The sequence below is a fragment of the Pleuronectes platessa genome, chromosome 2, assembly GCF_947347685.1.
Source record: "Pleuronectes platessa chromosome 2, fPlePla1.1, whole genome shotgun sequence".
Lineage (NCBI taxonomy): Eukaryota > Metazoa > Chordata > Actinopteri > Pleuronectiformes > Pleuronectidae > Pleuronectes > Pleuronectes platessa.
Genome location: NC_070627.1, coordinates 1963349 through 1978762, shown reverse-complemented (window position 1 = coordinate 1978762; position 15414 = coordinate 1963349). Strand labels below are relative to the sequence as shown.

Here is a 15414-nt window from a genome sequence, read left to right as displayed (position 1 = left end):
CCTTGAAGGGTGGTGCTCCAAGGTAACTTTAACCGATTAAAGTTATGATTTAATATTAATATTTTAAAATATTAATGTTTTTCATTTTATTTTGATAACCAAATTTATTGAATGCCTAAAGGCACACCATTTTATGGTATCACTTTCTAAGCATTATTGCACAAAAACAATGTTTAACGCAGCTTCTGGACGATTGTCAGTCGACTGATCCTCAAACTGAAAACCACACAAAGGTGTTAGATTTAAATGTTAATCAGTTAAACAAACTTGACATCGTGACTAGGACCCTTTCACAGTGACTCGTGCTTCCTGACTCCAACATGGTGACTCAGACCTCATCATGGAGACTCAAACGTGACCCTCTTGACATGAACTTGTCCTGATGAATCGTTGTTGATTAAATTATAATCACACTGAAATGATCCTACTGACTCAGACAGTGACTCAGACAAACTCCTGGTTGTTCAGACTCTTGAACTTTGACTTCTACACTGTAACTCACTTTATTCTCATGCTGTTGGCCTCTAAATGTTGCCCGTGTGTCAAAGCCTCAGGATTTACTGAGGAGCATAGAGCAGCCTTTCCAGCACCGTTAAAGAGAAGCATCAGGCTGACAGCACCTAAGAATATTCCAGGAAAAATACAGTGACCTCTGAGCGACCTTCTGGTTCAATTACGTTTTTTAGGCTCATCGTAGGTTTTGGTTTGTACCCGACTTCTTGTCATTGGTGACATCTTGCAAACATTGTCATTTCAAAATATATTTTAAATTATGACATAATTATCCGTACTTTCAGCCTATTGGATTCTTTTGGATTCCTGCTGCCGGTCAAGTAAAGCTTGTTTTCCTGTGACACAAATGAAACAATTGCTTCTTTACATTCAAGCGTTGAAGCTGGAAAAAGGTGCTTTGCTCTGTGATGTGTTGTTTGTGTGAATTGTGTCATTCAGCCACATTGTCAAGAGCTAAAAACATAAGGCACATTAAACAGATCGTTTATGTAATGGTGATATTTTCCAACATCAAGTTGGGATCTGACGTCCGTCTTTAACAACCATTTTAAATGGTTTTAGATTTGGCTGTTTTTCCATGAATTCATGAATGTGATGTTCACCTCGGTGTCTCATCACTCAGGCTTTTCGCCTTCATCCCCACATCTCTCTTTTCATTCCTCTCCCTCACTTCGTATTTTCCCTCCATCGAAGACACCTTGTTTTCTTTTCTGCCATCTTCCTATTCTTCTTCTTCGTCTCTGGGCTCCACCATCTATAAAACACGCCCGTCCGTCATCCGTCTCCTCTTCCTCCATCAGAGATGTGTGTCCTGCTCCTCTTCTTCGTCCTCCTCCTCCTCCTCCTCAGCCGCTGCTTGATTGACAAACACCTGAAAGAGAAACCAGACGAGAGGCTTCACGCTGTTGCAGAGCAGAATGAAGTTTTCCCTTAAGAAACCAACAGCAGATTATTCAACACTAAAGCGCCGCTACGTGTGTGAGAACATTATTCACTCATCCTTCATCCACTTAATCAGTCATCCCATCCTCGACTGCTGTCGTCTTTTTCTCCTCGTCCTCCAGTCCAGCAGGGGGCACTGTTGGCTCTGAGCTCGGTGTCTCTGTTTCCTGCCGCTGGATCGCTTTGTCCGCTCCGAGACTCAAAGTGCTCAAAGAGGAGGAAGATGTCACACGTGCAGCTGCTGCGGGTGTCGATACATGAGCGGATCAGCGCCGCCGCCGAAGACTTTCTACTGCAGCTGGAGAAAGGAGGAGAAACGGCTCGAGTCTCGGCTCTGAGAGCGATGCTAACCGAGCGGCTAACGGCTGCGGGGGAAGAGATCGTCGCGGTGTTCGAAGACAAAATGGAGAGGTCCCAGCGGGAGATCTGCCGCGAGAGGAGGCTGCTGGAGGCCGTGATGAAGCCCGAACTCCGGCTGCACCGAGTTGGTGAGTCCCTCGAGGAGCCGCTCACATGCTAATGTTAGCTAGCTTCAGCTCTGCTAAGGCTAGCTAGCTTCAGCTCTGCTAACGTTGGCTAGCTCCAGCTTTGCTAACGCTAGGTAGCTTCAGCTCTGCTAACGTTAGCCAGCTGCAGCTTTGCTAACGTTAGGTAGCTTCAGCTCTACTCTTGTTTTTACTTCAGGCTCCGTTCTTTCTCTCGTCTTCACTCTCTCACATTGTGTTATAAACAGCTGCAGCGGCAGAGTATCAGTGTATTTTCTTCATTCTTGACATCACTGCTGTCCCATAAAGTCGCTCTTCACCTCCACCTCAATAACAAACACCTCATGTCAGTGTCAGAAAGTTTCACTTCCTCTTCTCATCACTTGATGCCTTGACTCCGTCTGGTCTCACGATTGAAACCCATTGGTCAGCAGCATAATTCAATTGCTGTGACAAATACATTAATAAATCCATGTATGCCAAAGCAACACTTTGCCTGAACTGGATAATCTGGGTTTAATTTAAATACTAAAACAGGTTTACAACATTCAGTGATTCAGTCACTGGAGTTGTGCAGTGAAGATGATCCCTGCTATTCCAGTCTATTCGTATTCCATTCCACGTGTTGAAAATCGTAATATATTACACTTATTTCAGGATAAAAGTAAAACTTGCGGTTCTGTCTCGCTCCAGATGCCATCTTGAGAGATCTCCCCTGGATGCTCCAGCTTCAAGAGCTCGTGCATCCCGGTTGAGCTGCTGTGATCATTTTGGATTTGCAGAGTTTACAGAGAAACATGTTTGGTCTCGTTTCCTGGCTTCAGTTTGCTCTTTTGGTGAATCAAAGCTTTGACTTGATGCAGTCATCTTCTTTCCTCCTAATGACGTCATTACTAGAAGACCAGACAGAGATGATAAGAGAGTTTGTGCTGATAAGAGCTGACGATGGTGTCGAGGTGATGTAAACATGATCACATGATATATGCAGTTAATGTCACTTCCTGTCTGTCTGCTGCTCCTTCTTCACCTGAATAATAAGGAGGATTTGAAGCTGTTGTGAATGAGTCTGTGCAGAAAACCTGCTATTGTGTTACTCATGTGTGAAACACAAGCTCTGGAGAAAGTTCCCTTGTTTTTACCCACAGGTCATATCTGAAAACAACTTAACCAACTAACGAACTTCCACTCGCCCTGCTCTGCTCTGTTAGTGTCCTTATTTGTTTATTTGACCTCAAAATATACAACTTTTCTACTTCCAGTGTCTAATTCTGCTAAATTTACGAGCTGCATCGAGATGTTAAGGCGATGTGATGGAAATTCAACTAGAGATTTTAAATATAAAAATTCTCAGACTGGAGTTGCTTTTGAGTCTTTATAATAATAAGCTCTGCAGAGTTTATACAACAAGCACGTTGCTCAAAATGGAACAACTGGCAAAAAGTTCACAAAGCCAGAACTTATACAAAGAGGCGTTACATGACGCATAATATGAAAAAAAATAAGACATGAGAGACATGAGATCAACATCTTTGTCTATCTGCTGTGTCTGTACGTCCGCTCAACCAGTTGGAAGAAAACATCACCAAATAAGGGTTCCATCAGGTAGACAGTATCAGAGCAGTGAGACACCTGGTCAGGGGAATTCCACTACCCTAGACACTGGTCTGTGGAATCTTCCTCCACACTTACTATGAACTACCTCAACACCTGTTTCCTGACTGTGATGCTTCAAAAATAAAATTAGACATTAAACAACACAATACAAGTTTTTAAAAACACTTCGGGAAACTCTTAATGATAATCGTGTTTATTGGTGTTTCAGTTTGTCCTGCAGACGTACAGCCGCTGATGGTGAATAAAGAAGAGGTTCCCCCTGAGCAGCAGCAGTGGAGCCCCCTTGTGGACCAGGAGGACCCAGAGCCCCCCCACATTAAAGAGCAACAGGAGGAACAGTGGACCAATCAGGAGGGACAGCAGCTTCAACAACTTGAGCAGGCCGATATCAAGTTCCCATGGACTGCTGTCACTATGAAGAGTGAAGAAGATGAAGAGAAACCCGACTTGTCAGAGCTTCATCAGAGTCAGACTGAGGAGAACAGAGCGGACTGTGGAGAACAAGAACCAGCCAGGAACTCAGGTCCTGATGGACATTTACAAAAAGGTACTGAGGACAAGACTGAAGACTCTTCTGAGACTGAGGACAGAGAAGAGGATTGGATGCAGACATGGGAACCTCAGTCTTGTTTAAATACAAAAAATAACAAACACCCTCTCAGTGATATGAAAGGTAAAACTGGTAAGAAAGCATATTTCTTGTTTCTACTGATTTGATTTATTTCATATATATTACATGTGTTTTTCATAATATCCTCCGATTCTGGTAAATAATTCGCCCGAAATTAACAGCTGAATATACATTAGAGAAGTCATACAGGAGAGAAACTATTAAATTGCTCCTAGTGTGGTAAAAGATATAAACTAATGGGCAATCTAACTGTGTATACGATTAGTCATACAGCAGATCATTAATTTACTTGCTCTCAGTTTTGAAAAAGATTTCACTGTTGGTACAATTTGTAAAGAGACATGAAGCTTCATACAGGAGAAAAATGAATCGTTTGCAACAAAATATTTACATAAATCTATCGGTACCTATCGATATTATCCATATTCATAGTTCACTGTTGTAAAAAGAGAATTAAGATATATAATACACACCTTTACAGTGAAGGAAATTAGTATTTGATCCCTTGCTAATTTTGAGGGGTGGCCTGAGCTGCAGTTGGTGTAGAAGGAGAAGAGTAGAGGAGAGAGCACACAACCTTGTGGGGCTCCAGTGCTGATGGTCCAGGGCTCAGAGACAAGCTTGCCCAGCCTCACACACTACTTCCTGTCTGTCAGGAAGTCATTGATCCGACTGCAGGTGGGCTCAGGCACGCTCAGGTGTGTCAACTTGTCTCAGAGAAGAGCTCGGGTGATGGTGTGGAATGTGGAGCTGAAGTCCATGTACAGGATCCTGGCGTAGGTGCCGGGGGAGTCGAGGTGCTGGAGGATGAAGTGTAATCCCATGTTGACTGCCTGGTCTACAGACCTGTTGGCTCTGTAGGCAAACTGCAGCGGGTCAAGGAGGTGGTTGGTTATGGCCTTGAGGTGGGTCAGCACAAGGCGCTCAAAGGTCTTCATTACTACAGAGGTCAGGGCGACTTGTCTGTAGTCGTTAAGGCCTTCGATCCTCTGCCTTTTGGGAACGGGGATGATGGTGGATGTTTTGAGGCAGGCGGTCACCACGCATTCAGTCAATGAGGTGTTGAAGATCTCGTAAACACTGGAGACAGCTGGACCTCACAGTACCTTAGTGTGGAGGGGGAGATGGCGTCTGGTCCAGCTTTCTTGCGGGGGTTCAGACTCTTCAGTATTTGTTGACATCTCTCTCCTGAATGGAGAGAGGTGTGATGGGGGGGAGGGGGGCTGGGATTGTGGGTTAGGGTTAGAACTGGTCCGTTGACTGTCAAATCTTCAGTAAACATCATTCATTCAGGTCGTTGGCAATTTTAAGGTCTTCCACAGAGTTGTGTAAACGTGTTCGTTTATCCCAAATATGAGAAGAGCCGGTCTGGTCTAATTCAAGTATTTATTAAGAAGCAATGTAAAGTTAACAGCATAGCTATGGGCACTCATGCACAGCCTCAAAAGTCGCGCCAAACAGATAGCATTTGTCATCTTTTATAACAGTAGGTAGAATAGGATTGGTCAATAACGAGGGGAAGTCCTCCTTTATGGTGTGCAGGGGTAGTACCATCATCCCGGTTTAGAATCAGGAAGTGACAAGAGCCGTTCCCAGGTTAGGCCCTCCTTTGACCGTTGCTGGGAAAATGTTCATATCATGACAGTGCTATTTTGTGTTTTGAGAAAAAGGTTATGTGTTGTCTGAAAAAAGGTTCTGTGTTTTGAGAAAAGTTGTGTTGTCTAACACCTTGTGATTCTTCAGTAAGCATGCACAATCTAAAATAAAAGTTTTACATGAGAATAAGTTAAAGTACAGTGTATCCCACATATTCACAGTCTCAGAACAGGCCTTATCAGACCTTTTATCAAGACAGGTGTGAGACTGACCAGCGTTGTGACGCACACACATTTCTGGCTGTGCAGTCACGCAGCACCTATACAGCTTCTCTGCTCCTGCAGTTTTTGGATCTCAGCACAGCTGGTTTAGAAAGTTTGAGTTTCTGTCTGTAAGCCGGGATCAGATGAATAAGAGCGTGATCGGATAGACACAGACCAGCCCGGGAAACTGCATGATAAGCCTTGCTGATGGTTCTGTAGCAGTGGTCCAGAGTATTCTCCCCCTAGTCGGGCATATGACTAACTGTTTGCATTTGGGGAGTTCGTGAGACAAGTTCCCCTTATCAAAGTCCCCAAGGACAATAACAGGGAAATACGTGTTCTCTCTCCTCTCCCAGTACCTGCTCCGCGAGTTGATGTTGAGCGGGGCTCAACATCAACTCTGCTTCAGTTAAGGTCCACAACTCCTTGGCATTCTTCCACACCTAAGTGGAGAGTAAGTAAGAAACAGTGGGCGTCTCGAGTGCACGTTGAGCGGCAAATTCAGACTGCAGGTAAAGCATTTCACGTGCAATACCTTCGCCAGTTTTACCACTGTATCCTTCCATGTTTGTTTTGAATTGAGCCGTGGGCTGTTTTTGCCTATGCTGCCATCTATTGGCACTATTGTGAACTACACCATAGGTGATGTTTCGTTTTCAAGACTGCCTTCCCAGCATTAGATGCCGTATCGATACAGTAGCATCTGCATCAGTGCGTGGATCAACAAGGAGGACGTCACGATATATTGCCATATATTTTCAGCATAGCCCTATTACACAGTGAGCGGACATTAGAAAGGAGTATACTCTGTAGAGGTGAGTGTAATCCTCTCTCCCCGAAGAGCACCAGGGCCCCTCTGCGCTTTCCTCTCCGCCTCGGTCTCGATGCATGGCCGAGGACCACGGCACCTTTGAGGAGTAAATCCACAGGAAGAATCCAAGACGGCCGCATGTCTTTTGTCTCTGTCAGGTGTCTGTCTTGTTTTATTGTTTTTATTTGGGATTTTTTAGGATTTTTTAAGATTTTTGTGCTGATGAACGGTCAACTCTCAAAGGTCTGTGGATTATTCATGTTTTTGTCTGCTTTGGAAGGCTGCTCTGCCTCTTATGCTTCGGCCTGTTCCTTCTGATTGTGGATTGAGTTGCTAGCCGTAGCCGTTGCCTGTTCTCAGCTTCTTGGAACTGTGAGGTGTGATTGACTTTCTTCCTGTTGCTGCTGTGGTTGGGCTTGAGATTGTTGCTAACGGCAGCATACAGCAGTCTTGTGTACACTGCCTTGGGATCCGCTTCATCCATTGTGCATTGCTTTTGAGGCCTGTGCCACTCACCCTGCTCTGCAGCCTGAGGCCTGTTGCATCCACCCTGCCCTGCAGCCTGATGACTGTTCATCCACCCTGCTCTGCAGCCTGAGGCCTGTTCCATCCACCCTGCTCTGCAGCCTGAGGCCTGTTCCATCCACCCTGCTCTGCAGCCTGAGGCCTGTTCCATCCACCCTGCTCTGCAGCCTGAGGCCTGTTCCATCCACCCTGCTCTGCAGCCTGAGGCCTGTTCCATCCACCCTGCTCTGCAGCCTGAGGCCTGTTCCATCCACCCTGCTCTGCAGCCTGAGGCCTGTTCCATCCACCCTGCTCTGCAGCCTGAGTCCTGTTCCATCCACCCTGCTCTGCAGCCTGAGGCTCGCTTCATTATCCTGCTCGGATACACCGTTTCTTGCCCCTGGTTTTCTCTTTGGGACTGAACTCTGTGCTGGTACTATGTGTTCTCTTTTCATGGTCCTCATCGCTACTGTGATTCTCTCGGATTCTGGGTTAACCTGCTACCATGGGGAGTGCACATCAGGTATTGTGCTCTCTCCTCCAATCATTCCAAACCCTGAAACCAATAACCCATTCTTATTTGGATCCTTTTGTCTTTGCACAATGGTTATGTCTTGTTTGCACCTCTGTCCTGGAATCAAACTTTTTACAGTCTGATAAGTCTCTTGTCATGTTGCATGCTAGATTACACTCCAAAACAGAAACACCTAGCAACCCTGAAATTAGTAGGAGAAGATTTCTGTTGCTACTTTTACTCTTGATTTCTGGTATCCAGCCAAATCCTGGTCCTGGCATTGCTATTTGTAACACACCTGCTGAAGGATAGGGATAGGGCCGGGCTAGGTTTAATACATCTGAATATTCGTAGACTGCCATCAAAGATTGATATGCTGCATATCTGGGCAAAATATGCCCAGATATGGCAAAATCAACTGATGCAGATGTCATTGTTCTGTCGGAAACGTGGCTCAGTAAATCTTATTCTGACAAAGCAATCGCCATCAAAGGGTATAATGTATTTAGGGCTGACCGTCCTAGGAAAGGGGGCGGGTTGCAATTTATTGTAAATCAAAATTTAATGTAAATGTCCTGCAGTCCAAATCAATCAGTAAACAGTTGCTGTTGAAGCGCTAACTTCTCTGAATCAGCTATTAGCTGAACTGACCTATAATGAAATAATATTAACTGGTGATCTAAATTGGGATTGGCTAAATTCTAACTCTGATGCCTTCAAAGATTCCTGTGTTTCATTAAATCTTACGCAGCTCATTGAAAGCCCCACACACCCAAATTTGAAGTGTCCAGATAAATCATCTTTAATTGACTTGGTCTTGACTAATGTACCGCACAAGTATTCGATGTCAGGTGTTTTTGCAAATGATATTAGTGACCACTGTGTGATTGCTGCAGTCAGAAATGCCAAAGTTCCAAAATCCAAACCTCGTATTTTGATCAAACGTAATATGAGGGCCTTTGTTGAACAGGCGTTCTTCCGAAATTTATATGATTTTAACTGGGAGCGTATTGAATTAATTAACGATTTAGAGACTGCATGGCAATTTTTCTCTGAAGGTTTATCTTCCCTGCTTGATAAGCATGCTCCCTTCAGAAGATATAAGGTTAAGGGGAGGGATAATCCCTGGTTCACGCCCGATTTAGCCGATCTACTGCATATTAGAAATCTTGCCTGGGCTAAGGCCAGAAAGACACAGTCTGAGGCAGATAAACTTATATTTAGGCAACTCAGAAATAGTTTTACCTTTCTTATTAAAAAAGCAAAGTTTAGCTTTTATCTCTCTGCAATAACGAAAAATTGAAACGACCCTAAAATTTTTTGGAAAGTGATCAAATCTATCTCAGCCACTGATAATCACAGCGAACTCCCACCCTGTATTGTTAATGATGCTACCACTGTAACTGACAGGGCAACTATACTTGATTGTTTTAATACTCATTTTTCTGCCTCTGGCTCCTTATTCTCTCGGTCTTCTTCCACGATTGCTATGCCTGCCCTTAATATTGCGTCTTCTGCCCCAGATGTTGGAAGCATGTCTCAAGGCCTTATCTCTGCTGGTCAACCTTCCTTTGTTTTTAGGTTGTTTTCAGTGGAAGAGGTCCATAGAGCTCTTTGCTCTCTTGATATCAGTAAATCTGCAGGTCCAGATCACTTTGAACCATATTTCTTAAAGTTAGCAGCTGATTTTATTGCCAAACCGCTCCAATATCTTTTTAACCTCACTATCACCACAAATTGTATTCCTGAAATTTGGAAAGTCGCTTACGTCCTTCCCCTTTTGAAAGGGGGGGACCCTACTTGCTTGAATAATTATCGACCCATCTCCAAGTTGTCCATCCTGTCAAAGGTCCTTGAAGGTCTAGTAAACAATCAGTTGAAAGATTTTCTCCATACTAACAACATTCTCTCCCCATACCAATCCAGCTTTAGGAAACAACACAGCACAAGTACAGCCTCACCCAAGCTCACTAATGATATAATAGACTGGCTGGATCAAAAGAAAATCAGCTCATTGAACTAAGACTTGTCTTGAATGCCGCCAAAACCAAACTGTTGATATTTTCCAATGGCAGAAAAGTGCCTGTGTCTCCACCCAGCATTTTGTCATTGCAAGGGTATGAAATTGAACTTGTGAACTGTTACAAGTATCTCGGCATTTTAATTGATGATCGACTTTCTTTTAAACCACATGTAGAAAATCTGGTAAAAATATTAAGAGTGAAACTGGGATTCTTCTTCCGTCACAAATCTTGTTTTTCTTTTTTTACCAGAAAAAAGTTGATTGCTACCACTTTCCTCCCTGTACTTGATTACAGTGATCTCTTATATATGAATGCCCCAGCTAACTGTCTGCGCTCTCTAGACACTGTATATCATGGTGCCTTAAGGTTTGTCACTGGTTGTAAAGCCCTCACTCACCGCTGCATCTTATATGCTCGAGTTGAGTGGCCATCTCTGGCAGCACGCCGCCTTATACATTGGCATATTTTTATTTATAAAGCTATCTTGGGTCTGCTCCCCCACTACTTATGTAAGTACATCTTTAAATCCCAGAGCAATTACTGCTTACGTTCAAATGAGCTTTATTTATTAGTTATGCCCAAAGTAAACACTGAATTTGGTAAGCACTGTTTTAAGTTCGCTGCACCTGCTGCTTGGAATGCACTGCAAAAAACTCTAAAGTTAAAGGAGCTCATAAACCTTGAAACTTTGAAGACTCGTGTGAGAGAAATTGGAGCGGCTTCATACCGCACTTGTTCTTGTTTTGGTGGGAATCTGGAGCTTTAGTCCTGTTGCCTTATCTTAAGGGATCAAGGAACTTATCTTATTTGATCTGTGTTATGTGATTTTTGTGTGTCTTGTGACTGTTGACATTTTTTGTATGCTGCTGTCTTGGCCAGGCTTCCCTTGGAAAAGAGGTCATTGTATCTCAACGGGACCGACCTGGTTAAATAAAGGCAAATAAAAAAAAATAATAAAAGAAGAGGCGAGAAAGTTGGGACATAAAACAGATGGTGTTGTGTCCCTGATGCAAACATGATCTATGCAGCAGAGTTAATATGTCACTTCCTGTCTCTGTCTGCTGCTCCTCCTTCACCTGAATAATGAGGATCTGATGCTGTTGTGAACGAGTCTGTGCAGAAAACCTGCTGCTGTGTTGTTCATGTGTGAAACTCAAACTCTGGAGAAACTCTGGAGACAATTCTCTGGCTTTTACCCACAGGTCATATCTGAAAACAGCTTAACTAACTAACCTCCACTCGCCCTGTTCTGTTCTGTTAGTGTCCTAATTTATTTATTTGACACTTCGGGAAACTCTGAATGATAATCGTGTGTATTTGTGTGTCCTGCAGACGTACAGCAGCTGATGGTGAATAAAGAAGAGGTTCCCCCTGTGCAGCAGCAGTGGAGCCCCCTTGTGGACCAGGAGGACCCGGAGCCCCCCTATATTAAAGAGGAACTGGAGGAACCGTGGACCAATCAGGAGGGAGAGCAGCTTCAACAACTTGAGCAGGCCGATATCAAGTTTCCATGGACTGCTGTCACTATGAAGAGTGAAGAAGATGAAGAGAAACCTGAGTTGTCACAGCCTCATCAGAGTCAGACTGAGGAGAACAGAGCAGACTGTGGAGAACAAGAACCAGCCAGGAACTCAGGTCCTGATGGACATTTACAACAAGGTACTGAGGACAAGACTGAAGACAGTGAAGATGATTGGATGCAGACATTGGAACCTCAGTCTGGTTCAAATACAAAAAATAACAAACAGCCTTTCAGTGATATGAAAAGTAAAACTGGTAAGAAAGCATTTGGTTGTTCTGAGTGTCATAAAATATTCAGACGAAATTGCGATCTAACAAAACACATGAGGACTCATACAGGAGAGAAACCGTTTAGTTGCTCTGAGTGTGGTAAAAGATTTCTTCATAGGTACACTCTAACTGTACACATGAGGATTCATACAGGAGAGAAACCGTTTAGTTGCTCCGAGTGTGGTAAAAGATTTCTTCAAAAGAGCGAGCTAACTGTACATATGAGGACTCATACAGGAGAGAAACCGTTTAGTTGCTCCGAGTGTGGTAAAAGATTTTTTCGAAAGGACTATGAAACTGCACATATGAGGACTCATACAGGAGAGAAACCATTTAGTTGCTCCGCATGTGGTAAGAGATTTTTCCAAAAGGGCAATCTAACTGAACATATGAGGACTCATACAGGAGAGAAACCATTTAGTTGCTCCGCGTGTGGTAAAAGATATCTTCATAAGTACAATCTAACTGTACACATGAGGATTCATACAGGAGAGAAACCGTTTAGTTGCTCCGAGTGTGGTAAAAGATTTCTTCATAAGTATACTCTAACTGTACACATGAGGATTCATACAGGAGAGAAACCGTTTAGTTGTACTGAGTGTGGTAAAAGATTTCTTCAAAAGGGCGAGCTAACTGTACATATGAGGATTCATACAGGAGAGAAACTGTTTAGTTGCTCCGAGTGTTGAGACAGATTCAGACGAAAGAGAAATCTAAATGTTCACATGAGGAATCATACATGAGTGAAACTGTTTAGTTGCTCCGAGTGTGGTAAAAGATTTATTAAAAAGTGGGATCTAACTACATGTGAAAACTCATACAGGAGAGAAACCGTTTAGTTGCTCCGAGTGTGGTAGAAGATTTCTTCAAAAGGCCCATCCAACTGTTCACATGAGGACTCATACAGGAGAGAGACCATTTAGTTGCTCCTAGTGTGGTGAAAGATTTTGAGTAACGGCTAATGTAACTTCATATGAGTATTAATATAGAAGAGAATGAATTTACTTGCTCAGTGTGGTTAAAGATTTAAGTTGCATCGTCTGCAAAAAAGATTTATTAGGATTTGCCAGCAACTTTTCAAATTATCCATATTCATAGTTCACTGTTGTAAAAATAGAATTTAGAATTCCCCCGTTCACCTGTTTTTGCCAGTTAAACCATTTTTTGTCCCTAGAAAAAATAACTCGTTGAATAACATGAACGATTTCTGTTGATACTACTTGTTTCTACGGATTTGATTTATTCCATATATATTACACAACCATATTTACTTATGGATTTATTCATAATCTCCTGCGTGTCATGTAAAGAATTCGCTCTAAATTAACAGCTGAATATACATAAGAGAAGTCATACAGGAGAGAAACGATTAAATTGCTCCTATTGTTTAAAAGATTTAAACTAATGGGCAATCTATGTATATGATTAGTCATACAGCAGATCATTATTTTACTTGCTCTCAGTGTGGAAAAAGATTTCACTGTAGGTACAATGTAAAGAGATATTTATATAGATCTATCAGCAGCTATCGATATTATCCATGTTCCTATTTCACTGTTGTAAAAAGAGAATTACGAATCCCTTTCCCTGATTTTACCAGAGTAAAAAAAAAAAAGATGTTCCTGGAAAATACAACTCAATGATTAACATGAAATATTTGTGTTGATATATCTGGTTTTTACTGATTTATGCCTCACGATACACACCAATAAAGTGAAGGAAATAAGTATTTGATTCCTTGCCAATTTTGTAAGTTTGACCACTGCCTAATAAATTAACAGTCATTAAATGTAATGGTAAGTTTATTGTAACATTGAGAGACAAAATATCAAATAAAGGTGCATTTGATTGTTTGAAATGTAAGATTAAGATAAAGATGCATTTATTCATCCCAAACATTTGCACAGACATGCAAAGGAAATTTAACCTTTGCTTTCAACCCATCTGGTGCAGGACACACAGAGCAGTGAGGGACCATGTATGGCGCCCGGGGAGCAGATGTTGGAGGAGTAAGGTGCCTTGCTCAGGGGCTCTGGACAGGGTAGGGAGAATCCTCTTGGATTTTTGGACAGATCAATCCAGGTTCGTCGTCGTTGTCTCTGCGTCGAACCAGAGACCTTTCCTGCCCATAGTCCAAGTTTCTGCCACTAGTCCACAGATTTTCTATGGAAATAAGGTCAGGAGACTGGCGAGGCCACTCCATGACCTTAATGTGCTTATTCTTGAGCCACTCTTTTGTTGCCTTGGCCATATGTTTCGGGTCATTGTCGTGCTGGAAGACACATCCACGACCATTTTCAATGTCCTGGCTGAGGGAAGAAGGTTGTCGGCCTACAGAGAGGAGGTTGTTTTATTTACATGTCCAAAGTAAATAAAAATAAATGAAAAAAAACAATGTTATGTATGACTGCCAAAAGAAATACAATAACTATATGAAATGACAAGGGGAATGCGTCCTGCCGGTCTCTTGTGCTGTCAGAAACAGATCATATATACTTCACGTTTAAGAAACTCTATTCTTCGGTCCTGAATGCTTTGTAAATCGTGCTGAGCTGCAAAATGCATTTAAATCAGCCTAGTTTATAGGGAAGCCATTTACATTAGTTACTTCAAGAAAAGTCTTAGAAAAAGAGCAAAAACACGGGCAACATCTGAATTAAATGAGATTTAAATGTGACCAGCATGGAGACGGAGAACGGCTGTGATGAAGTAACTGAATAAAATGAGAAACCCTATGTTGGGACATGGTTTTTGTTGAACCACAGGCCTCCTCTCCGGCCTACATGGTAGTCAAAACCTGAAAACAAGCATCGTCCCTTTTTTCAGGAGAACTACTAGGAAGCCAAGAAACTCAGTCTCCCAGAATGGCCCAGCCAATATAAGGTCAGGTCTCCCCCAATTCTTTCTCTCCTCTTTCCACCAACCTTCCAAGGAGGCAGGCAGCCAGCCTTTTCTCCTGCACCGCCGAGGAGGAAGCCTGGCTGCTCCAGCTACATCTTCTCTTCACATCCAACGAGAGCAGCGCAGATTGCAGCTTCCCGCTCATCTCATTAAGGAAACCTCCTCGCATCTCAAGCTCTACCAGCCTCTGAGCAGCGACTTGATGTTCTGCCCGAAAACTCCAACCAGCATCTGAGCGCACAGCTCAACAGAACCGCTAAGGCAGAGACCATACAAAGCCAGAAGACTTCACACAACCGGCAGGACGAACTGCTAACTGCACAGCAACCTCTTTCCTCTTTCCAAGGACGGGTAACAAAAACTGGGCTTAATAATTATGCTAGGCTAAGCAAGACTGTTTATTCAATCCTCAGAATCAGAATCAGAATTATTTTTATTGCCATGTATATTTGCACATAGAGGAAATTGCCTTGGTGTGGTTGGTGCACTTTTCAAACAACAATGTAAAAAAAACAATATCGAACAATATGGAAAAAAAATATATATATACAGAAAAAAGAATTACGTGCGGTTTTAAGGTGCAGAAATTGGTGAGAGTGCCAGTAATATAGAGTTATAAATTATGTGCGAGGGTGGGTGGGGGGTGATGGGGGGTCAGCAGAGTCAGTGTGATGCAGGGGGCTTGTTTGTGAGCCCCACTGCCATGGGGAAAAAACTGTTCAGGTGACGCAAGGTTTTAGTCCTGATGGCCCGGAACCTTTTTCCAGACGGGAGTCTCTGGAACAGGTGGTGAGCGGGATTGGAAGGATCAGCGATGATCTTGCC

General features: G+C 43.0%; 1 protein-coding gene across 1 annotated transcript; it reads left to right on the top strand.

The window, feature by feature from the left end:
• The first annotated feature begins 1500 nt into the window (after positions 1-1500).
• Positions 1501-13415, top strand: LOC128455025 (zinc finger protein 260). Its single transcript, XM_053438655.1, has 3 exons — positions 1501-1943; positions 3763-4236; positions 11230-13415. Exons 1-3 carry the CDS (start codon positions 1679-1681, stop codon positions 12375-12377), a joined length of 1887 nt encoding a protein of 628 aa, XP_053294630.1. The 5' UTR covers positions 1501-1678; the 3' UTR covers positions 12378-13415.
• Positions 13416-15414: the final 1999 nt, after the last annotated feature.

What these genes read in the sequence shown, in the direction of transcription:
- LOC128455025 (XM_053438655.1), top strand. Translation starts at nt 1,679, where the DNA reads ATGTCACACGTGCAGCTGCTGCGGGTGTCGATACATGAGCGGATCAGC. An exon ending in ACTCCGGCTGCACCGAGTTG is followed by an intron (nt 1,944 to 3,762) that starts GTGAGTCCCTCG and finishes TTGGTGTTTCAG; the next exon opens with TTTGTCCTGCAGACGTACAG. An exon ending in TGATATGAAAGGTAAAACTG is followed by an intron (nt 4,237 to 11,229) that starts GTAAGAAAGCAT and finishes TGTGTCCTGCAG; the next exon opens with ACGTACAGCAGCTGATGGTG.